General features: G+C 48.2%; 1 protein-coding gene across 4 annotated transcripts in view; it reads right to left on the bottom strand.

Annotated features, from left to right (window-relative positions):
• Positions 1-8,504: 8,504 nt before the first annotated feature.
• XRCC6 (X-ray repair cross complementing 6) overlaps positions 8,505-24,947 on the bottom strand; it is a 41,039-nt gene continuing 24,596 nt past the window's right edge. For 3 of the 4 annotated variants that reach the window (XM_004063539.3, XM_019018123.4, XM_019018124.3), the window contains exons 8-13: positions 21,647-21,815; positions 18,869-19,030; positions 15,495-15,624; positions 14,182-14,282; positions 11,091-11,204; positions 8,505-8,924 (exon numbers count right to left, since the gene is read on the bottom strand). In XM_004063539.3, coding sequence (XP_004063587.1) covers positions 8,731-8,924; positions 11,091-11,204; positions 14,182-14,282; positions 15,495-15,624; positions 18,869-19,030; positions 21,647-21,815 — 870 coding nt within the window. In that variant the 3' untranslated portion in view covers positions 8,505-8,730. Of the gene's footprint in view, positions 11,205-14,181; positions 14,283-15,494; positions 15,625-18,868; positions 19,031-21,646; positions 21,816-24,947 lie in introns of all 4 variants that reach the window. The other variant, XM_063705013.1, reaches the window with a different exon arrangement.

Here is a 24,947-nt window from a genome sequence, read left to right as displayed (position 1 = left end):
CATCACCTTTGCCAGCCATGGGAATGAGCCTCTGTTTCATTTGTACCTGTGGAATTTTTTTTTTTTTTTTTTTTTTTTTGAGACGGAGCCTCGCTCTGTCACCCAGGCTGGAGTGCAGTGGCGCAATCTCGGCTCACTGCAAGTTCCGCCTCCCGGGTTCATGCCATTCTCCTGCCTCAGCCTCCCAAGTAGCTGGGACTACAGGCACCTGCCACCACGCCTGGCTAATTTTTTGTATTTTTTTTGTAGAGATGGGGTTTCACCGTGTTAGCCAGAATGGTCTCGAACTCCTGACCTCGTGATCCGCCCGCCTCAGCCTCCCAAAGTGCTGAGATGACAGGCGTGAGCCATTGCGCCCGGCCTCCTGTGGGATTTTAATTAACAGATTGAGTGATGACACTAAGTCAATGCCATTGAAAGAATGTACGTTTCCTACGAGAAGGGGCATTCCACACAGCACAGGGCCATGGGAGAAACATCGGGCTTTGTTTAGGAGTCAGAATTAGAGCAAGGGGAATCATAGGCCACATCCTTTATCAGAGTTTCCTCAGGAAAGGCAGGACAGTATAAACGGTTTAGGATTGATTGGCTAGTTTGAATCGTTCCAGTGGGCTTTGGGCTGTGGGGTGGTCTCTAGTTGCCTGGCATCTGGTCCTGGGATGAGTTAGTACAGGAGGAATAATGCTTTGGTATGTGAAAGATAAAGGAGGTGACTGGCGTGCATGAGAGGCATTCTCACAATTATGTGGTAACTGTCTCTATGAGTAAGCTAGCCCTGGGAGGAGCAGTCTATTCCTGGGTCTGGAAGGCCCCCCAAGATGTCAAAACATAAGACAGAGAAAATTGGAAACATGCTCATTACGGCCTCCCACCAAATAGATCCTCCAGCCTCACTCTAGCTTTCAGGTAGGAGAGGAATGCTTACTGTTTTAAGCCAATAGTTCCTGGGTGTAATTTGTTACACAGCAATAGATAACTAAGGTGGGAGGAGGGTGCGGGGTAGTGATGAAGGGATGGGGATGCCTTGTCAAACCACAGCAATAAAAATGGTCATGTTGGCTGGGCGCGGTGGCTCACACCACTTTGGGAGACCGAGGCAGGTGGATCACTTGAGGTTGGAGTTCGAGACCACCTTGACCAACATGTTGAAACCCTGTCTCTACTAAAAAAATACAAAATTAGCTAGGCATGGTGGCACACACCTGTAATCGCAGCTACTCGGGAGGCTGAGGCAGGAGAATTGCTTGAACCCAGGAGGCGGAGGTTGCAGTGAGCTGAGATCACGCCATTATTGCACTCCAGCCTGCGCAACAAGAGTGAAACTCCGTCTCAAAAACAAACAAACAAAAAAGGTCATGTTTCCGCCAGACGCGGTGGCTAATGCCTGTAATCCCACCCAGCGCTTTGGGAGGCCAAGGCAGGTGGATCACCTGAGGTCAGGAGTTTGAGACCAGCCTGGCCAACATGGTGAAACCCCATCTCTACTAAATACAAGATTACTACTACTACTACTAAATACAAAATCTCTACTAAAATACAAAAATTAGCCGGGCGTGGTGGCTCACGCCTGTAATCCCAGCACTTTGGGAGGCCAAGGCGGGTGGATCACGAGGTCAGGAGTTCGAGACCAGCCTGGCCAACAAAGGCAAACTCCGTCTTTACTAAAAATACAAAAATTAGGCATGGTGGGGGGCACCTGTAATCCCAGCTACTTGGGAGGCTGAGGCGGGAGAATCACTTGAACCCAGGAGGCAGAGGTTGCAGTGAGTCGAGATCATGCCACTGCACTCCAGCCTGGGCAAGAGAGCAAGACTCAGTCTCAAAAAACAAAAACAAAAATTAGCTGGGCGTGGTGATGCCTGTAACCCAGCTACTCGGGAGGCTGAGGCAGGAGAATTGCTTGAACCCGGGAGACAGAGTTTGCAGTGAGCCAAGATTGTGCCACTGCACTCCAGCCTGGGCGACAGAGCGAGACTGAGTCTCAAAAAAAATAAAAATAAATAAAAATAAAAGGACCAGGCGCGGTGGCTCACGCCTTTGATCCCAGCACTTTGGGAGGCCAAGGCAGGCAGATCATGAGGTCCAGAGTTGGAGATCAGTCTGGCCAACATGGTGAAACCCCTTCTCTACCAAGAATACAAAAATTGGCTGGGCATGGTGGCACATGCCTGTAATCCCAGCTACGTAGGAGACTGAGGCAGGAGAATCACTTGAACCCGGGAGGTGGAGGTTGCAGTGAGCCGAGATGGCGCCACTGCACTCCAGCCTGGGCGACAGAGCAAGACTCCATCTCAGAAAAAAAAAAAAGAAAGAAATGGTCATGTTTCTCTTCTGGATCTTTGTAGTCATAAACAAACAAACAAATAAATAAATTAATTAATTAAATAAATAAATAAATGGTCATGCTAAAATTGCAGGGTAGCGAGGAACACTAGAAGTGCTGGCATGGCCCACGAGCCGCCTGAGTCCTCAGAAGATAGAAATCCACGTAGGATTTGCTTCCATACATGATGCAGAGAAGGTTGCACCAGGGTCCTTACAGTCAGGGGCAGTGTGGCTTAAACAAGAAAGGCTGAATACATAGCTCCTGTTCCAGTAAAACCTGGGTGTGTTTCCTCTCCTAATACGGATTCTAATGAGGATGGAATTTCTGGATAGTTGGCAGGGAGAGGAAGTGGATGACTAATCTCCCTCAGAGCTCGTGGTCCTGCCCTGCCTTTCTTCTGTTTTTTTGTTTGCTTACTTTTTTGTTTTGTTTTGTTTTGAGGCTGGAGTGCATTGGCGCGATCTCTGCTCACTGCAACTTCCGCCGCCCGGGTTCAAGCGATTTTCCTGCCTCACCCTCCCGAGTAGCTGGTATGATAGACGCCTGCCACCACGCCCGGCTAATTTTTTGTATTTTTAGTAGAGACGGGGTTTCACCGTGTTAGCCAGGATGGTCTCGAACTCCTGACCTCAGGTGATCACCCCCACCTCAGCTTCCCAAACTGCTGGGATTACAGGCGTGAGCCACCGCGCCCGGCCTCTTCTGGTTTTCAATAAGACGTTAAAACAAGACATTACAGAAGGGGAAAGGCTGAGAGGTAAAAGGCTCATCTTCCCAAGTAACCGCAGTTTTCGTTGAGTGTCATTCCAGACGTTCCCTCTGCACCTGGCCTAGAAGTAAACAGACATATATGCATCCGTGTGTTTGTTTCAGTTTTGGCCAAACGGATTCGTGTTCTCGAGCTGCTGCGGCGGCCACAAGGAACCCGGATGCCGCTGAGCTTAGCCCGCCAGACTCTCCGGCTTATGGCTCCCAGGCCCAGGCACCCGGCCTGCCTCGTCCGTGGCACGCATGCGCAGGCCCAGGTCGGCGCTCCGCGCCGGCTATGTCGCCACCTGGCGGATGGAAGCGCGATGGCCGCGGTAGAAGTCAAGCGCCCGAGGGCACTCCATGCGGATACCCAAATCTGAGGTTGCCCAAGTCCCTGATGTAACATGGCGCAGTATTTGCATATGAACTACGCACGGCCTCCCGGATACTTTAAATTATACTCTAGATAATTTACGATACCTAGTAAAATGTAAATGCTATGTCAATAATTGTCATACTGTATTATTTATGGAATAATGACAATTTTGTTGTTGAGACAGAGTCTCGCTCTGTCGCCCACGCTGAAGTGCAGTGGCGTGATCTCCGCTCACTGCAACCTCCTTCTCCCGGGTTCAAGTGATTCTCCTGCCTCAGCCTCTCGAGTAGCTGGGATTACAGGTTCCCACCACCACACCCGGCTAATTTTTTTATTTTTAGTAGTAGAGATGGGGTTTCACCACGTTGGCCAGGCTGCTCACGAACTCCTGACCTCAGGTGATCCGCCCTCCTCGGCCTCCCAAAGTGCTGGAATTACAGGCGTGAGCCACCGCGCCCGGCGGGCTAATGACAAAATGTAAAGTCTGGCCGGGCGCGGTGGCTCACACCTGTAATCCCAGTATTGTGGGAGGCCTGGACGGGTGGATCACCTAAGGTCAGGAGTTTGAGAGCAGCCTGGCCAACATGGTGAAACCTCGTCTCTACTAAAAGTAAAAAATTAGCCGGGTGCGGTGTTGTGCGCCTGTAATCCCAGCTACTCGGGAGGCTGAGGCAGGAGAATCGCATGAACCCAGGAGGCAGATGTTGCAGGGAGCCAAGATCGCGCCACTGCACTCCAGCCTGGGTGACAAGAGCAAGAGTACAGACGCAGCCATCGATTTTTTCCCCCAAGTTTTATTTATTTATTTATTTATTTATTTTGAGGCAGTCTCGCTCTGTTGCCCAGGCTGGAGTGCAATGGCGCGATCTCGGCTCACTACAACCTCTGCTTCCCAGATTCAAGCGATTCTCCTGCCTCAGCCTTCCGAGTAGCTGGGATTACAGGTGCACGCCATCATGCCCGGCTAATTTTTTGTATTTTTAGTAGAGATGGGGTTTCACCATGCTCGCCAGGCTGGTCTCGAACTCCTGACCTCGTTATCCGCCTGCCTCGGCCTCCTAGTGTTAGGATTTCAGGCGTGAGCCAGCACGCCTGGCTCCCAAATATTTTTGATCCATGTAGGTTGAATCCAACCTGTATCTATTGAGTGCCATGTTCTTTTACGTATTTTCTCATTTTCACCATGTGACGTTATTATAAGAATGTGGAAGCTAAGGCTCAAAAATGCCTCATAAACTGCCCAAGGTCACTTGTATATATGATGGCACTAAGATGTAAATTTGCTAAATCAGCCTCGTGAGCTTCCAAAGGCCTAACCAATTCCACTGAGCTTCCAAAGGCCTAACCAATTCCACTGGAACATGGTATTTCTTCTCTCCTGGGTGGGGGACTCAGCAGGCAGAGAAGGCATCATTGATTTATAGAGAAATATCACTCTGTTGCTGTTTATCACAGACCTCGGGTGATTTGTCTAACATTCACATACCTGCCTGGCTCTGGTAGGTGTTTGACCTCTGAACTCTCATTCTCTCCATTTTGGAAGTAGGAGGCAAAGGAGCGTAGGCTTGGGTATAGTGTGCACAGCAAAGCCAGCCTGGAGCTCACCCCAGGGCTGCTCTTCACTAGCTCCAGCATCCAGGGTCGGATACCAAGGGCTCAGTGGGGCTACTCCTTGCCCTCCTATTGCAGGTGACTGTCTGTGACTAGTGTAATTTCAATCTACCTTGGTAGATTAACCCCCTATAGAATCCAGTTTCCAAACTTGCTCCATTTAAGGGGAATGGTCCAATTTCTCAACAATTTCTAAGCATCTAATGGGAGAATTATCTTCCCCCTTGCCCAGACACGTAAGGAAATACAAAAAAATACAGTATCTCCTTTCAAACAGAAACAAAAGCAATAACAGGTTAAAAAAAAAAAAAAACCTGCCCTCTCCCTCTCCCTCTCCTCCCTCTCCCTCTCCCTCTCCCTCTCCCTCTCCCTCTCCCTCTCCCTCTCCCTCTCCCTCTCCCTCTCCCTCTCCCTCTCCCTCTCCCTCTCCCTCTCCCTCTCCCTCTCCCTCTCCCTCTCCCTCTCCCTCTCCCTCTCCCTCTCCCTCTCCCTCTCCCTCTCCCTCTCCCTCTCCCTCTCCCTCTCCCTCTCCCTCTCCCTCTCCCTCTCCCTCTCTCCCTGTCCCTCTCCCCACGGTCTCCCTCTCCCGCTCTTTCCACGGTTTCCCTGTGATGCCGAGCCGAAGCTGCTGCTCCCATCTCAGCTCACTGCAACCTCCCTGCCTGATTCTCTGGCCTCAGCCTGCCGAGTGCCTGCGATTGCAGGCGCACGCCGCCACGCCTGACTGGTTTTCATATTTTTTTGGTGGAGACGGGGTTTCGCTGTGTTGGCCGGGCTGGTCTCCAGCTCCTAACCGCGAGTGATCGGCCAGCCTCGGCCTCCGGAGGTGCCGGGATTGCAGACGGAGTCTGGTTCACTCAGTGCTCAATGGTGCCCAGGCTGGAGTGCAGTGGCGTGATCTCGGCTTGCTACAACCTCCACCTCCCAGCCACCTGCCTTGGCCTCCCAAAGTGCCGAGATTGCAGCCTCTGCCTGGTCGCCGCCCCGTCTGGGAAGTGAGGAGCGTCTCCGCCTGGCCGCCCATCGTCTGGGATGTGAGGAGCCCCTCTGCCTGGCTGCCCAGTCTGGAAAGTGAGGAGCGTCTCTGCCCAGCCGCCATCCCATCTAGGAAGCGAGGAGTGCCTCTTCCCGGCCGCCATCACATCTGGGAAGTGAGGAGCGTCTCTGCCCGGCCGCCCATCGTCTGAGATGTGGGAAGCACCTCTGCCCTGCCGCCCCGTCCGGGATGTGAGGAGCGTCTCTGCCCGGCCGCCCCGTCTGAGAAGTGAGGAGACCCTCTGCCTGGCAACCGCCCCGTCTGAGAAGTGAGGAGCCCCTCCGCCCAGCAGCCACCCCATCTGGGAAGTGAGGAGCGTCTCCGCCCGGCAGCCACCTCGTCCGGGAGGGAGGTGGGAGGGTCAGCCCCCCGCCCGGCCAGCCGCCCTGTCCGGGAGGTGAGGGGCGCCTCTGCCCGGCCGCCCCTACTGGGAAGTGAGGAGCCCCTCTGCCCGGCCAGCCGCTCCGTCCGGGAGGGAGGTGGGGGGGTCAGCCCCCAGCCCGGCCAGCCGCCCCGTCCGGGAGGGAGGTGGGGGGGGGGTTGGCCCCCCGCCTGGCCGGCCGCCCGGTCCGGGAGGTGAGGGGCGCCTCTGCCCGTCCGCCCCTACTGGGAAGTGAGGAGCCCCTCTGCCCGGCCAGCCATTCCGTCCGGGAGGGAGGTGGGGGGGTCAGCCCCCCGCCCGGCCAGCCACCCCGTCCGGGAGGGAGGTGGGGGGGTTAGCCCCCCGCCAGGCCAGCCGCCCCATCCGGGAGGGAGGTGGGGGGGTTAGTCCCCCGCCCGGCCAGCCGCCCCGTCCGGGAGGTGAGGGGCGCCTCTGCCTGGCCGCCCCTACTGGGAAGTGAGGAGCCCCTCAGCCCGGCCAGCCGCCCCGTCCGGGAGGGAGGTGGGGGGGTCAGCCCACAGCCCAGCCAGCCGCCCCGTCGGGGAGGGAGGTGGGGGGGGTCAGCCCCTCGCCTGGCCAGCTGCCCCATCCGGGAGGTGAGGGGCGCCTCTGCCCGGCCGCCCCTGCTGGGAGGTGGGGAGCCCCTCTGCCCGGCCACCGCCCCGTCTGGGAGGTGTGCCCAGCAGCTCATTGAGAGCGAGCCATGATGACAATGGCGGTTTTGTGGAGTGGAAGGGGGGGAAAGGTGGGGAAAGGATTGAGAGGTCGGATGGTTGCCGCGTCTGTGTGGAGGGAGGTAGACATGGGAGACTTTTCTCTGTACTAAGAAAAAATTCTTCTGCCTTGGGATCCTGTTGATCTGTGACCCTACCCCCAACCCTGTGCTCTCTGAAACATGTGCTGTATCCACTCAGGGTTGAATGGATTAAGGGCGGTGCAAGATGTGCTTTGTTAAACAGATGCTTGAAGGCAGCATGCTCGTTAAGAGTCATCACCACTCCCTAATCTCAAGTACCCAGGGACACAAACACTGCGGAAGGCCGCAGGGTCCTCTGCCTAGTAAAACCAGAGAACTTTGTTCACTTGTTTATCTGCTGACCTTCCCTCCACTATTGTCGTGTAACCCTGCCAAATCCCCCTCTCCGAGAAACACCCAAGAATGATCAATAAAAAATAAAAAAATAAATAAAAAACTAAAAAAAAAAAAAAAAAAAAAAAGAAAAAAAAAAACCTATAAAGCTTAGAGCCGAGAATCCAAAGCTGAAAGGAGTAATTTGGCCCCTCCTACACTCTTCCTCATGAGGTGCTGCTCATTCTAGTCCTGAAGGACACAGGACCTGCAAACCCTTACTCACATCCTCAGAGGAGACCAACAATTCCAGATGCTCTCCTTCCTTCCCTCAGGCTAATTCTTCAAAAGCAGTGGCAGTAGAATGAGCAGGAAAGGGACAGGGAGGACAGAGCAGGGATGTAGAAGAAGAAAAGGTAAAAGACACTCCTGTCCTCTTCCCCTTCTTTAAATACTAAGACATTTTCTCATCTTGAATTTCCTACAGCTCCCCTGAAACACAAGAGGAGCAACTCTTCATTTCACTTATTCTGGAACCCAAATTCTCAGGGCAACAGAAAATGGGTATATTTTTGCATGACTTAATGTTGCATTAAGAGGAATGCAATGAGAAGTAGTTGCTGTTTACTCACACGAAGCAAATGGCCCCAGAACTAAGTGTTACCTTCTTATTGCTTCAGAAATCTGATTTTTATACCTTAACATGACACATTTAAAGGAAAACAGGCTAGAGGACAGAGGATAAGGATAATATAATCCTGCTAGGGCTTCTTACTCCCGAAATGCCTTCGCCTGCCCTGACCCGTCACACTCTCACCCTCCCCTCTGATACTTGTTTTGTTTCCATTGTGGTGATGAGTGTTCCTAATGAAAGAGAAAATGAAGCTAAGTGATGGCTAGCAAGTTTTGGATGCAAGGCATACACACCTTTCTCCTTCACACAAAACAACAGTATATAGTACAAACTTAGGGCTCTTTATTCAGGCAGTAAAGTAAGGAACAGCAAAGTGGGAGGGCTACACCATCACCATGGCAACAGAAAGCCTCAAAAACATAAAGTCCCTCGACTTATGTCGGGTAGACTCTTCCTAGCTCAGGAGAAACACATTTTAACTGGCTGAGGACAAGGCCAGGCAGCCTGGCCACACTGCGGAAGGGCAGCTGGACGCGCGGCCTCTGGTCAGTCCTGGAAGTGCTTGGTGAGGGCTTCCAGCAGCTCCTGCTTCTTCAGCCCACTCTTCAGCCCGTAAGCCCGGCAGGCCTCTTTCAGCATGGGCACAGTGAACTTGCCCAGCGTACCCTTGCTGATGTGGGTCTTCAGCTCCTCTTCTGAATACTCCACCTTGGGCCTTTTGCTTCCAGAACCTTCATTATCTGGGGGGAAAGGTCAGGAGGGAGTGACTGGAAATGCTACAAGTGGCATCCCAGCTACATGGCATGGGGGACCTCATAATCTGGGCTGCAATTAACCATAAAGCTGTGGTACCAGCCTAGGGGAAGACTTATCTCGATAAGGTAGCTTCATTTAAAGTGCAAAATGAAACAGATCACACCTAGGAGGAAATTACAAGTAGTGTGAATGCCATCAGTTTACCCAAAACTGTTGCTCACTCTGGGTAAGTCATTCTTTCCTTCCTTTGAAAAATCTTTTATAGGTTCATGACCAGCCTTGGTAATACAGTGAGACCCTGGCTCTAAAGTAATAAAATCAACCGGCCATGGTGGTGTGCACCTGCAGTCTCAGCTACTCAGCAGGCTGAGGCTGGAGGATCACTCGAGCCCAGGAGGTTGAGGCTACAGTGAGCCAGTGAACTGTGATTGAGCCACTGGACTCCAGCCTGGGTGACAGAGCAACACTGTCTAAAAACAAAAAAAGGATGTAACTTCTGTATCATTTTTGAGATGGAGTCTCACTCTATCACCGAGGCTGGAGTGCAATGGTGTGGTCTCGGCTCACTGCAACCTCTGCCTCCCGGGTTCAAGGGATTCTCCTACCTCAGCCTCCCAGGTAGTTGGGACTACAGGCGCCCACTACCACATCCGGCTAATTTTTGTATTTTTAGTACAGACGAGGTTTCACTGTGTTGGCCAGGCTGGTCTTGAACTCCTGACCTCATGATCCGCCCACCTCAGGCTCCCAAAGTGCTGGGATTACAGGTGTGAGCCACCGCACCTGGCCAACTTCTGTATCATTTTAAATAGAAATTAAAAAAATTAAGTCCTGGAAGGGTGAGAGTGCAGGAAAACATTCACACTCCTTCTTGGATAGAGGGTAAATCACTGTTTTGGAAGCAATTCACTGCAAGAATGTATCCTGTGGATCTATTCACACAAGAACACGATGGAAATGCATGTTCACTGCAGCATATCCACCCATCAATACAGGTCTGGTTAAATAACCTGGTATATCTATCCAATGAACTACTCTGCAGCCTCATTTTTTAAAAAATGAGATAGGTAAGTGTGGATATAAATAACTGTCCAACATATATAGCTGAGTAACAAAAATAGCAAACTAGAAAACAATGTATTATTCCATTTGTGCTGAAATATGTATGTTGGTATGTGTAAATATGTATGGTTGTATAGACAGTTCTTTTCTAAAATTTTTTCATTTTTAATTTTTGTGGGTACATACTAGGTATATATATTTGTGGGGTACCTGAGGTATTTTGATACAGGCATGCAATGTGAAATAATCATATCAGCATAAATGGGGTACCCATCCCCTCAAGCATTTATCTTTTGTGTTACAAACATTCCAATTGTATTCCTTTAGTTATTTTTAAATGTACAATTAAATTAGACTATAGTCACTCTGTTGTATTATCGAATAGATCTTAATCATTCTATTTTTTTTTTTTGTACCCATTAACCATCCCCACCAACCCCCCAATGCCTCACTACCCTTCTCAGCCTCTGGTAACCATCCTTCTATGCTCTCTCTCCATGAGTTCAATTGTTTTGATTTTTAGATTCCACAAATAAGTGAGAACATGTAAATGTCTGTCTTTCTGAGCCTGGCTTACTTCACTTAACATATTATTGCAAATGACAGGATCTCATTCTTTTTTATGGCTGAATAGTACTCCATTGTGTACGTGTACCACATTTTCTTTATCCAGGCATCTGTTGATGGACACAAGTTGCTTCCAGATCTTGGCTATTGTGAATGGTGCTGCAATAAACATGGGAGTGCACATATCTCTTTGATATACTGATCTCCTTCCTTTTCGGTATATACTGACTGGATCATATAGTATGCTGGATCATATGGTAGCTCTAGTTTTCACTTTTTGAGGAAACTCCCAACTATTCTCCATAATAGTGGTTGTACTAATTTACATTCCCACCAACAGTGTATGAGGGTTCCCTTTTCTCCACATCTTTGCCAGCATTTGTTATTGTCTGTTTTTTGGATAAAAGCCATTTTAACTAGACTGTGAATAGATATTTCTGAAAGGATATTGCCCGCTGTGATAAGACTATCATAAAAGCAATTTTTAAAAATAGCCCACATGTCCACATTCAGCTTCTCACCGTGTTTTCTCTTGGTAACTTTCCCTTCAGGATTGTAATCTGGTGGGTAAACAAGCTCCTTAAACTCATCCACCAAGGAGCCCAGTCTTTTATTCATTGCTTCAACCTTGGGCACTAGAAAATCAAAACACAGAAGAGTGGCCTGGTGAGTCACGAGCCCCAGCTTGCTGTCCACTTCCAGAACTCTGAGAACCAGAAGAGAGAGCACCTAACTGCTAAGGTGGGAGGGGTCTAGGGAAAGGTCTTTCCAGCATTTACCAAGTACCTTCCAACACCTGCATTTACTGTAATCACACATACTACCGCCAGGCACTGTTGTAAATGCTTTAAACTTACTCTATTTACTCCTTCTAACAACCTATAGGATAGGTAAATTTGTCCCCAGTTTTTTTTTTTTTAGATTTTTTTTTTGACATGGAGTCTTGCTCTGTTGCCAGGCTGGAGTGCAGTGGCACAATCTTGGCTCACTGCAACCTCCGACTCCCTGGTTCAAGCGATTCTCCTGCCTCAGCCTCTTGATTTGTCCCCAGTTTTACAGAGGAGAAAAGGAGAGAGATTACATGACTTTCCCGAAGGGCAGTGGTACAGTGGAGATACTAAGCTAGATTCTGGGAATTCAAACAAGTGCTCATGCCTGCGGTGAGCTTACAGCCCAGTGAGAGAGAGGAGGTGGATAAAAACGATGCGGTGGAGTTGGGCAACACCATGCAAGAAGCGACTGTACAGGCACACTGGAACACAGGAGGGGTGGTGAAAGATAAGCAGCAGAAGGCATTGGGAGAGAAATAGCAGGTGACATATAGCTGGAAGGTAGGGTGTTAAGGAGGACAGGGCCAGCAGAGAGGTGAGAAAGATGGGTATGATGAGGTCGTGGAAGCTGGGATGCCTGCCAAGGAATTAGGCCTTATCCAAAGAATCCCCTGATAGCTGCATGGAGGGTGAACTGAAAGAGGGTAAGATAGACAGGTGAAGTGGGGTGTGGGTGGGAGGACCCATAAACATGAGAAGTGACAGAACTGGCAGGACTTACTGATAGAATAGGATTTATTATTTAACTGAAGTCACAGAGCTGGAAACCAGAATGTAAGAAGAATAGGAGTGGGATGGGGAGATGACTGGCTGAAACAGGGGGAGCAAATATGACAGGAAAAGGCAACTTTGGAGGAAAGATCATACTTTTGTTTCCTTTTTTGTTAGCTTACAACTATATTGTTAAATCAAGCTTCTGACATGAGCTGTGTCACATCAAGGGCAAGGGTGATGAGATGGGCAGCTCACATGCCCGTATTTGCCAAGCATGGAGGGGAGCTCTTGCTGGTGTACCTAGATGGCACAATGCTGGAGCCAAACTGTGCTCCTGCTGCATCAGAAGTCCCCTGGTCCACATCATGGGAACCTCTGCAAGAGCACTGGCTCCCAATCTGGGAATCATCTGTAGAGTTTTAAAAGTACAGAGAAGCTGGGTGCAGTGGCTCTTGCCTGTAATCCCAGCACTTTGGGAGGCCGAGGCGGGTGGATCACCTAAGGTCAGGAGTTCAAGATGAGCCTGGCCAATATGGTGAACCCCCATCTCTACCAAAAAATACAAATATCAGCCAGGCATGGTGGCGGGTGCCTGTAATCCCAGCTACTCGGGAGGCTGAGGCAGGAGAACTGCTTGAGCCTGGGAGCCAAAGGTTTCAGTGAGCCGAGATCCTGCCACTGCACTTCAGTCTGGGTGACGAGTGAGAACCTGTCTCAAATGAATGAATGAATGTACTGAGGTCCAGCCTATGCTCAGTACTAAAAATAAAAATAAAAGTACTGAGCACGGTGGCTTATGCCTGTAATCCCAGAACTTTGGGAGGCCGAGACAGGTGGATCTCTTGAGGTCAGGAATTTGACACCAGCCTGGCCAACATGGTGAAACCCAATCACTAATAAAAACACAAAATAGGCCGTGCGCAGCGCCTCCTGCTTGTAATCCCAGCACTTTGGGAGGCCAAGGCGGGCGGATCACAAGGTCAGGAGATCGAGACCATCCTAACCCAGTGAAACCCCGTCTCTACTAAAAATACAAAAAAATTAACCGGGCTTGGTGGCGGGCACCTGTGTCCTAAACTACCTTGCTAGGCGCTAGGCCACCGACTTCCGAATTTGCCTAAGGCCTGAAAGGAGGAGATGGGCTGTTTAGCTCAAAACGTTTCTCTTTCGCCAGACACAGCTAAGCAGGCACCACAGTAACAATGGTCCAATAACTCTTCTGCTTTTAACACTGGGGCTATTTTGTCTAAAATAGATCATTCTGAGACCAGCCGGGCCATCATGGCGAAATCCCGTCTCTACTAAAAATACAAAAATTAGCCAGGCGGGGACCAACTGCTCGGGAGTCTGAGACACGAGAATAGCTTGAACCTAGGAGGCAGACGTAAGCCACTACACCCGGCCGCGAGTCGCTGGATTCTAAACCCAAATCCACCACTTATTTCCTCTTATATTATTTATTTTTTTGTTGTTTTTGTTTTGTTTTTTGAGACAGCGTCTCGCTCTGTCACCAGGCTGGAGTGCAGTGGTGCAATCTCGGCTCACTGCAGCCTCTGCCTCCTGAGTTCAACCGATCCTCCTGCCTCAGCCTCCCGAGTAGCTGGGACTACAGGCACACGCCACCACACCCAGCTAATTTTTTGTATTTTTAGTAGAGACAGAGTTTAGTAGAGACAGAGTAGAGACATGTTGGCCAGGATGGTCTCAATCTCTTGACCTCGTCGTGATCCACCCGCCTCGGCCTCCCAAAGTGCTGGGATTACAGGCATGAGCCACCATGCCCAGCCTCTTATATTATTTTTTAAATTTCACCAGCATGTAGTCACAGGGCGGCCTAGTGCAGAGGCAGGTCTCAGAAGCCTGACACTCTCCTCTTCTCACTATGGAACCAGCCAAATCTGTTCCCTGGCTGTTTAAGCTGGTCTGGAAAAGCTTCCAAACAGAGGGGGTCTGGGGAATGAGGTTAAGTGTTTAGAGAGGACTGGGAAATGCACCCAAATTACTGGTGCAGAGTGGAACCAGTAAGAAAGCCTCCCATGAAAAGAACTACTCTATTCAACCTCCTTACATGTCAGGTCCACTGCTTGTTCCGGCTCCATCAAATCCAAGGCCAAGGCCTCCAGGTTCCTGAAGTGCTGCTGCAGCACGGGGTTCTCAAAGCTGTCACTTCTGTTAAAACAATAATGTAACTCAACTGAAACATGACAATTTAAACACTGAAAAAATTAGAATAAATAAAACCACCTGAGATACTACAGGTCCGGGGTGAGCTGAGAAAAACACCCCAAGTAAAACAGTTGAGGTCAGGTGCAGTAGCCCATGCCTGTAATCCCAGCACTTTGGTAGGCCAAGGTAGACGGAATGCTTGAGTCTAGCAGTTCAAGACCAGCTTGTACAACATGGTGAGACCCTGTCTCTACAAAAAATTTAAAAATCAGCCAGGCATGTTGGTGCACGCCTGTGGTCCCAGCTACTCAGGAGGCATAGGCAGGAAGACTGCTTGAGTCCAGGAGATCGAGGCTGCAGTGAGCCATGATCGTGCCACTGTACTCCAGCCTGGATGGCAGAGCAAGACTTTGTCTCAAGTCAACTTAAAAAGCAAACCAGCCTGGGCACCCTGGCTCATGCCTGTAATCCAGCACTTTGAGAAGCTGAGGCAGGCGGATGGCTTGAGCTCAGGAGTTCCAGACCAGCCTGGGCAACATGGTGAAACTCCGTCCCTACAAAAAATACAAAAATTAGCCAGGTGTGGTGGTGCAAGGGTATGGTCCCAGCTACTCAGGAGTTTGAGGTGGGAGAATCACCTGAGCCCAGGGAGGTCAAGGCTTCAGTGAGCTACGGTAACACCACTGCAATCAAACTTGGGTGACAAGAGGCCCTGTCTCAAAATAATAATAATAATAATAATAATAAATAATAATAAATTTTTAAAAATGACATGTGAAAAAAATTACATTTAGTGTCCCATTATGCAGGCTCTGAGAGTTGGTCTATTATATATGTGAGAGGGAATGACTTGAATTACTTAATCATTCTTTTAAGCCTTTAACAATTTACACTAGATTTATTTACTTTTGCTCATTGTGGAATAACAAACACAATCAAGGAGAAGGGCGAATAAGAATCCTGCTATTTTTTCAAATTTGTTCAACCAACTAATCTGGCTAAGTACAGCACAACAGAGCAACCACAAAATCCCAGAGTCTCCAACATAATAAAAGGTTCCATTCTCTATATGGCTTTCAAAAAACTATTAATAACAAGTAGTAATCTGTCAGTTTGCTGAAAAGAGTAGTGCCATTCTCTTGGCCTATGCCCAAGCTGTTTCTAATAAGACTTTCAACTCAGGAGGCAGTTCCAGAAGGCCTGAGATTGACTCACCTGTATGTGAAGCGAAGCTTGTCAACGATAGCCTTCATCTTGCCCACCTGCTCTGGAGTTGCCATGATTTTTTCAGTAAAGGGCATCTTCCTTTTATCATCAGCAAAGGGTAAAAAGACCAGCTGGAAGCCTGAAGAAAGGAGATAAATTTTCTTTGATTTGACTTCAAGTGTTGCAGTCACTTGTTTCTCAGCTCCAAATTCTTCCTTTTATGTCCTGTGGTGCTGGGGCTGGGGCCCCGTAGGCCCCATTTCTTGAACTCCACCAGCTGGTTTTTGTTATCATCTGCCTAACAGACTCCCTCTGCAGTTTCCAGAAGACTGCAAGGGAGGAGGGGTGCCCCTTCCTGTACACAGTAGATCCCTTATCCCTGGGGAATATGTTTGAAGAACCCGGGAGGATACCTGAAACCTCGGACAGCACCAAACCTGACTGCCGTCAATTGAAACATGTTTCTGTCCATGTCGTACATTCATAAATTTAATGTTTAATGTTTTTTTCCATCTTTTTTTTTTTTTTTTTTTTGAGATGGAGTTTCACTCTTGTCGCCCAGGCTGGAGTACAGTGGCGCAATCTCGGCTCGCTGCAACCTCCGCCTCCCAGGTTCAAGCGGTTCTCCTGCCTCAGCCTCCTGAATAGCTGGGATTACAGGTGCCACCACGCCCGGCTAATTTTTGTACTTTTGGTAAAGATGGGGTTTCGCCATGTTGGCCAGGCTGGTCTCAAACTCCTGACCTCAGGGGATCTGCCCACCTCGGCTTCCCAAAGTGCTGGGATTACAGGCGTGAGGTACCGCGCCCAGCCTTCATCTTTTTTTTTTTTTTTTTTTTTTGAGACAGGATCTTGCTATCACCCAGGCTGGAATGCAGTGGTGTGATCACAGCTTACTGTAGCCTCTACCTCTCCGGCTCAAGTAGCCTATCAAGTAGCCTATCAAGTAGCTGGGACTACAAGTGAATGCCACCACACTTGGCTACTTTTTTGTATTTTTTTTGCAGACAGAGTTTCACCATGTTGCTCAGGCTGGTCTCAAAACTCCTGGGCTCAGGCGATCCACCTGCCACAGCCTCCCAAAGTGCTAGGATTACAGGCATTAGCCACAGTGCCTGGCCTCCTTTTCTATTTTAACTAAGCACTTCTCATGTACTGTGGCAGTAACTTTTACAGTTTGAGGTGCAACAGGAAAACTAGCTTGGGCCGGACATGGTGGCTCACGTCAGTAAGCACAGCACTTTGGGAGGCTGAAGCAGGAGGATCACTTGAGCTCAGGAGTTCGAGACCAGCCTGGGCAACATAGTGAGACCTTGTCTCAATTTATGTAAAAAAAGAAGGGGAGGAAAAAAAACTATTTTTTTTTTTTTTTTTTTGAGACAGAGTCTTGCTCTGTCACCCAGGCTGCAGTGCAGTGGCGCAATCTCAGCTCACTAACTCCACCTCCCGGGTTCATACCATTCTCCTGCCTCAGCCTCCCAAGTAGCTGGGACTACAGGAGCCTGCCGCCACACCCGGCTAATTTTGTATTTTTAGCAGAGACGGTTTCACCGTGTTAGCCAGGATGGTCTCAGTCTCCTGACATCGTGATCCGCCGCCTTGGCCTCCCAAAGTGCTGGGATTACAGGCGTGAGCCACCGCGCCTGGCCACTAAGATGAATTTCTTTTTCCTTCTTAGCAATTTTGTGGATAGAAGATTCCTACCATGTATCTTAGCAACCTCAGCATAAAAAAAAAAAAAAAAAACTAAAATGAATTTTTTCCCTTCTTAATTTTGTGGTTCGAAGATTCCTTCTTACCATATATCTCAGCAACCTTAGCATATATTTTTTTCTTCCTTAAAGTCAAGAACTCTCACCTTTTCATTTAAAGGAAGCACTTTATGACTTTCTCTTTAGTATATCCAAATTGCCAGCACCACTACACTTGTGCTTTGGGGCCGTTATTAAATTAGGGTGACCTGAACACAAGCACTGCAATACTGATTACCTTGACAGTCAATCTGATAACCAAGACAGCTACTAAGTGACTAACTGGTGGGTAGCATTTACAGTGTGGAGATGCTGAACAAACAGATGATTCCTGCCCCAGGTGGGATTGTGCTTTTAAGTTATTTCTAGAATTTTCCATTTAAAATTTTTGGACCATGGTTGACTATGGGTAACTGAAACTGCAGAAAGCAAAACTGTGGTTGTGGCCCTCCTGTATTTACTGTTCCTACCTGTATTGCCCCAGCAAAGACCCTTTACCTGGCGGCAGTTGGTTCCAGTCTCCAGCTTTTTTGATACATCCAGAGCTAGCCGGACAGTGCCTCCTCCCTGGAGGGCTAAGTCCCAGCTCCACGGGGGCCTTCTCTGAGCTTCACCCTCGCCCCTTTTTTCCTTACCCTCTACCACGTGATAAATAAAAGGAAACAGGTAAGAGTTATCAGGCTGATTTTAGTTCAGTTACTGGCTGGTTCTGGAAGAACTAAAAAATCTACGCCCTGTAACTAACTGCTGCTACCAGGTGAAAGCCTTTGCTGACAATGCTGACCACACTGAGCAAACAGGAAGAAGCAAATCCCTCACCTCTCCTCTGCCCTTTGGTCTCCCTCTAGCACCCACTATAGACACAGCCTGAGAGCCAGCTGTGAAAGATGAAATTAGGTTTGGATCATTTCAGCCTCAGCAGTGCAGAGCATAAAAGGGTGAATTTGGAGCTGAGATACAATAGCTTAGTAACTGAGCACTCCTGAGCATGCTGAGGATCAAAGTTAAAACTACAGTAACTCATCTCAAATGTAAAACCACCCCGAGGGAAAGGTGCTCCAGAACGCCCATCTTTGTAGCTAAGGAATATTAAACAGAAAGGTTAAATTACTTGCCCACGTTGACCAGCTAACAAGCAGCAGAGATGGGCCCAAAACAAAAGCAAGCAAGCTTCCAGACACATAAGCATAAGGTAAAGTCAAATCTGACTTTAAAATCCATGGTCTTTCCGCTATACCTCACTATCTTGGCAAACCCCATGGTTGGTTTGTATAGGAACTAAACCAAACATTAGACATTACAAGGGTGCCAAACAATGGCTTTGGAAAGAAAGGTGTCGGCAGTGAGGTCCCAAGAACTTGTGTCAGTAATCTGCAAACAGTCCCCTAGGCAGACATTTCTCTATCCTAGCTGCAGATCAGCCTTGTATGGCTGCGCATGCTGTGCACCCCATCACCATATTTAGTGGCCTTACCTGGCTGTGCACTAAATTCACCCAAGAAAGCTTAAAAATAGACATTTTTAAGCCCCATTCCCAGAGACTATGATTCAGTAGGTCTGCATTAGGAGTCCATCGATGATTCCAAAGTATGGGCAAGGTTCAGAAGCCCTGGAAATATCTCTGCCACATACCTGGAGGAGTCACCTGAATTTTCTGGTCATCCAACTCTTCTTCCTGTGGCACCAAAGCCACAAAATAAGGAGGAATGTTCCTGCGGGGTGTGTATCTGCACAATGCTGCAACCTCCTTCTCCAGACACTTGATGAGCAGAGCACTGAACAGGGTTGAGCTCCCTAGAAAACAAAAAGCCCAGTGACTAGCCTCCTAAAAAGGTTTCCTCCTTTCTTCTCTTTTAGCCCTAAAGTTTCTCTTCCATTTTCTTTAAAGGGCTTATTTTAATTTTATTATTTATTTACTTGAGACAGGGTCTCGCTCTGTCACCCAGGATAGAGTGCAGTGCTGCAATCACAACTCACTGCAGCCTTGACCTCCCAAGCTCAAGCAATCTTCCCACTTCTGCTTCCTGAATAGCTGGGACTACAGTCACACACCACCACACCCAGCTAGTTTTAAGATTTTTTGTAGAGACAAAGTCTCTCTAAGTCACCCACGCTGGTCTCCAACTCCTAGGCTCAACTGATCCTCCAGCCTCAGCCTCCCAAAGTGTTGGGATTACAGGCATGAGCCACCACACCAAGCCTTTAAAGGGCTTATAATATCTCAACAGGTAAGGGTTGGAGGACCCCACAGCTGAGGGGAAAATGGGGATAGCAGAGACACAGAAAGGAAAATTTAAAAAGGAATAAGAGGTTTAGAAGCCCCAAACATTCCACTTAAGAAAGTGAATTATGGCTGGGCATGGTGGCTCACGCCTGTAATCCCAGCACTTTGGGAGGCACAGGTGGGCGGATCACAAGGTCCGGAGTTCGAGACCAACCTGGCCAGTATGGTAAAACCCCCTCTCTACTAAAAATACAAAAATTAGCTGGGCATGGTAGTGCGTGCCTGTAGTCCCAGCTACTTGGGAGGCTGAGGCAGAAGAATCGCTTGAATTCAGGAGGCGGAGCTTGCAGAGAGCACAGACATTGCCACTGCATTCCAGCCTGGGCGACACAGTGAGACTCTGTTTCAAAACAAACAAACAGAAAGTGAATTATTGGCCAGGTGAGGTGGCTCACGCTTACAGTCCTAGCACTCTGGGAGGCCAAGACAGGTAGATTGCTTAAGCCCAGGAGTTTGAGACCAGCCTGCCCAACATAGCAAAACCCTGTCTCTACTAACATTACAAAAGATTAGCTGGACGTGGTGGTGTGGACCTGTAGTCCCAGTTGCTCGAGAGGCTGAGGTGGGAAATCACCTGAGCCTGGGAGCTTGAGACTGCAGTGAGCCAAGATGGTGCCACTGGACTCCAGCCTGGGTGACAAAGTGAGACTCTGTCTCCAAAAAAAAAAAAAAAAAAAGCAAATTATTAACGTCAGTTCACTTTTACTGACGCTAGGTTAATGACATGACCCCAGTTACTAATGAAAACCAATCAAGTCAAATCTGGGGTGTTCATGAGCCATAGCACAAAAGAAGATAGGGTCTAGACTGCACAAATAAACACAACGGCAAGGTTCACATCCTCTTTAATTTCCAACACTGGAGAAAAAGCTGTGGACTTATTTTGGTTTTGTTTGCTTTTTGTTATCTGATGCTTCAAAGAATTACATGGGAAATTGTTTTTAAAAAGCTAAATTCCAGGCTGGACGTGGTGGCTCACGCCTGTAATCTCAGCACTTTGGGAGGCCGAGGCGGGTGGATCACCTAAGGTCAGGAGTTCGAGACAAGCCTGGCCAACATGGTGAAACCCCATCTCTACTAAAAATACAGAATTTAGCCGGGCGTGGTGGCGTGCACCTGTAATCCCAGCTACTTGGGAGGCTCAGGCAGGAGACTCGCTTGAACCCAGGGGACGGGATTGCAGTGAGCCGAGACTGCGCCACTTCACTCCAGCCTAGGTGACAACAACAAAAAAAATGAATAAAAATATAAACATAAATAAGGCCGGGCGCAGTGGCTCACGAGGTCAGGAGTTCGAGACCAGACTGGCCAAAATGGTGAAACCTCGTCTCTACTAAAAATACAAAAATTAGCTAGACGTGGTGGCAGGTGCCTGTAATCCCAGCTACTCCAGAGGCTGAGGAAGGAGAATCGTTTGAACCAGGGAGGCGGAGGTTGCAGTGAGCCGAGATTGCACCATTGCACTCCAGCCTGGGTGACAGGGTGAGACACTGTCTCAAAAAAAAAATTAAATTAAAAAAATATATATATAAAGCTAAATTTCACAGTCCTCACCCGGGAGGCGGATGTTGCAGTGAGCTGAAACTGCACCACTGCACTCCAGCCTGGGTGACAAGAGTAAAACTCCATCTCCAAAAAAAAAAAAAAAAAAAGAAATCTGCTTAACTTTCTTCATTCCCACGTTTCCAAAATTTGAGCTTGAAACACTTTTGTTTTTTTTGAGACAGAGTCTCACTCTATGGCCCAGGCTGGAGTGCAGTGGTGTGATCTCAGCTCACTGCAACCTCTGTCTCCCAGGTTCAAGCGATTTTCATGCGTCAGCCTCCCAGGTAGCTGGGATCACAGGCGCAAGCCACCAGGCCTGGCTGAATTTTGTATTTTTAGTAGAGACGAGGTTTCACCATGTTGGCCAGGCTCGTCCTGACCTCAGGTGACCCATCCGCCTCAGCCTCCCAAAGTGCTAGGATTACAGGCATGAGCCACTGCACCAGGCAGAGCTTGAAACACTTTCAACATACTCCATTAACATCTCCTGTACAGTGTCCAAGCAGTGCCCATTTACAAAGCACTGCTCCGTAAACTGCACTGTGTGTTAGAGTCACTCATCCATGGTCCACGCTACTTACCAATCACCAGCGACTCCTCTGGGTACACGAACAGGGAGGGCCTCAGGTAATGGTGTTTCTTCAGCAGTACCAACGGCTTGAAACCCATGAGCATCAAACCTGGATCATCAAACCGTTTTAGCTCTTCTGTTTCCTCTTTCTCCAGTATAATCTGACGACTCCCATAGATCTGAAGGAGAAGAACAACAAGGATCAAATGGGAAGGCTATGAGGAGATGCAAAATAACTCGAAGATGACGACACTAGCAAGTTAAAATCAGCTCTCTTCTAAGGAGCAGGAAGATGGCTCACCTGGGGCATCCTCCTTCTCCAACAGGGAATTAACATTTATTGAGTGACTGCAGGTACTTTACACCAACTACTTTATCTTCTGTAACAATCCCAAGAGGTAGATGTTCAAACTGTTTTAGAGTGGGATTGTGCTTATGAATAGCCACTGCACTCCAACCTGGGCAACACAGTGAGATCCTCTTTGCAAAAACAATAAAACAGGCTAGGTGCAGTGCCTCATGCCTGTAATCCCAGCACTATGAGAGCTGAGGCAAGACTGCTTAAGCCCAGGAGTTCAAGACCAGCCTGGACAACATGGCAAGACCCTATCTGTATAAAAAAAATTAAAAATTAGCTCGGTATAGTGGTACACACCTGTGGTCCCAGCTACTTGGGAGGCTGAGACTGGAGGACCGCTTGAGCCCAGGAGTTCGAGGATGCAGTGTGCCAAGATGGCACCACTGCACTGCAACCTGGGTACCAGAGCAACTCTATCCCCCCAACTCAAAAAAAGAAAAAAAAAATGTACTGACCTCTCAGCACCATCCCTGACACACAAAGCATGCTTAAACCATATCTATTTATTATTATTTATTATTTGAGATGCAGTCTGTCACACTGTCACTGGCGTGCAGTGGCGCAATCTCGGCTCACGGCAACCTCCCAGGTTCAAGTGATTCTCCTGCATCAGCCTCCTGAGTAGCTGGGATTACAGGTGTGAGCCACTGTGCCCAGCCCAAACCATATCTATTTATTTATTTTTTTTTTTTTTTTAAATTTTTTTTTTTTTTGAGACAGTCTCGCTGTCACCCAGGCAGCGATCTCGGCTCACTGCAGGCTCCACCCCCCAGGGTTCACGCCATTCTCCTGCCTCAGCCTCCCGAGTAGCTGGGACTATAGGTGCCCGCCACCACACCTGGCTAATTTTTTTGTATTTTTAGTAGAGATGGGGTTTCACTGTGTTAGCCGGGATGGTCTCGATCTCCTGACCTCGTGATCCGCCCACCTCAGCCTCCCAAAGTGCTGGGATTACAGGCATGAGCCACCGCACCCGGCCACCGTATCTATTTATTAAATGAGAGGACCTATGTCAGGTACTGTGCTAGGTCTCAATGTGGGAGGCAGAGACACACACATATAAGTACTACTTCCAAGGCAGGGCACATTGACTCATGCCTGTAATCCCAATACTTTGCGAGGCCAAGGCGGCTGGATCGTTTGAGCCCAGGAATTCGAGACCAGCCTGGGTAACATAGTGAGATCCTGTCTCTATGAAAAAAAAAAAATACAAAAAATTAGCCAGGCGTGGTGGCATGAGCCTGTAGTCCAGCCAGCTACCCAGGTGGCTGAGGTGGGAGGATCAACTGAACCCAAGAGGTTGAAGCTATAGTCAACCATGATGGCGCTACTGCAAAGATTATTTGTATTGTTTGGAGAGAGAGATATATATACACACACACACACATACATACATATATATATATATATATATATATATATATATATATATATATATATTTTTTTTTTTTTGTACTCTCTTCCCCAGGCTGTGCACCACCACGCCTGGCTAATTTTTAGCTTTTTAGTAGAGACAGGGTCTCGCTATGATGCCCAGGCTGATCTCAAACTCCTGGGTTCAAGTGATCCTCCTGTTTCAGCCTCCAAAAGTGCATGAGCCACCATACCCAATGATGTTTGTATTTGATCCTGGATATGTGACTAATAACAGCTTAGTAGCAGATTCAAATTTGGGTTTTATGAACAAAAGAACTCTCAAGGTTTTTTCAAACATACTGGACCAAGAAAGAAACTCAGTGACCAGAGAGCTTACTGCCTATGAATAAATCAATATAAAAAATTAGTTACTTCCAAAATGGAAAAGAAAATTCCTTATCTTTTTCTCCTTCAAAGAGTAGGGCAAAACTCTCTGGCTTGAATCAAAATAATATTTTAGTCATCCTTATAGGCCCTAAACTTATGTAAAATCTCACATTCTTCCACATTTTGCATATAGGAAGCATGACTCATTCAATTTTAATTTTTGATGTTAAATCCCTCTATAGACTGAGCAAAGGTAAGAGGATGAGAAAAGACAATGTTCTGTGTCCTGCATCTGTCTTTCAGATGCAGAAAGGGAGATGTATGTCATCCCAAGGCACAGGAAAAATATCACTAGCAAAAATAAATTCTCTCCCTAAAAAAATGAGTTCACTTCACACTTCATACTTTTCCTAACTCCTTATCTCCCTAATTAACTATAAAGTATTTTCTGCTATTGTACCTGAGCAAGACTGTTAGACTGACAGCAGCATGTACTGAGTGATGAAGGGGTGAGGTTTTCACTGACATCTCTTTCAGACACTGGCCCAGTTTAACTTTCTAGCTATCAAAATATCACTGATCCAGATACCACAGTCCCAAAGAGTTAAGTCTTTGTGGTTTAACAGGTTAGCAAGAAAGGTGCACATGGCTCGTCCAAGTGTGGTGGTGTTTACAACTAATTGATCACAACCAGTTACAGATTTCTTTGTTCCTTTTCCACTCCCACTGCTTCACTTGACTAGCGGAAAGAAAAGAAACAGAAGAGAGGAGAGGAGGGGAGAGGAGGGGAGGGGAGGGGAGGGGAGGGGAGGGGAGGGGAGGGGAGGGGAGGGGAGGGAGTCGGAGAGAGAAAAAAGAAAAGGAAAGGGAAGGAGAAGGAAAGGAAAGATGCACATATGAAAGTTATTTAACTGGTCAGCCTGATCAACGTCTCTCCTCCTCGTTAACTCTTCAGTTGGAGAAAATTCAGTAAGAAAGCATCTTGGGTTAGGTGTGGTGGTTCACACCTATAATTCCAGCACCTTAGGAGGCTGAAGCAGGAGTACTGCTTGAGCCTAGGAGTTCGAGGCCAGCCTGAGCAACATAGTGAGACCTCATCTCTATTAAACAAAACAAAACAAAACAAAAAAAAACGCTCGGCACAGTGGCCAATGTCTGTAATCCCAGCACCCCAGCACTTCGGGAAGCCAAAGCAGGAGGATTACTTAGA

Source organism: Gorilla gorilla, chromosome 23, assembly GCF_029281585.2.
Source record: "Gorilla gorilla gorilla isolate KB3781 chromosome 23, NHGRI_mGorGor1-v2.1_pri, whole genome shotgun sequence".
Classification (NCBI taxonomy): domain Eukaryota; kingdom Metazoa; phylum Chordata; class Mammalia; order Primates; family Hominidae; genus Gorilla; species Gorilla gorilla.
This window is presented reverse-complemented; position numbering and strand designations above follow the sequence as displayed.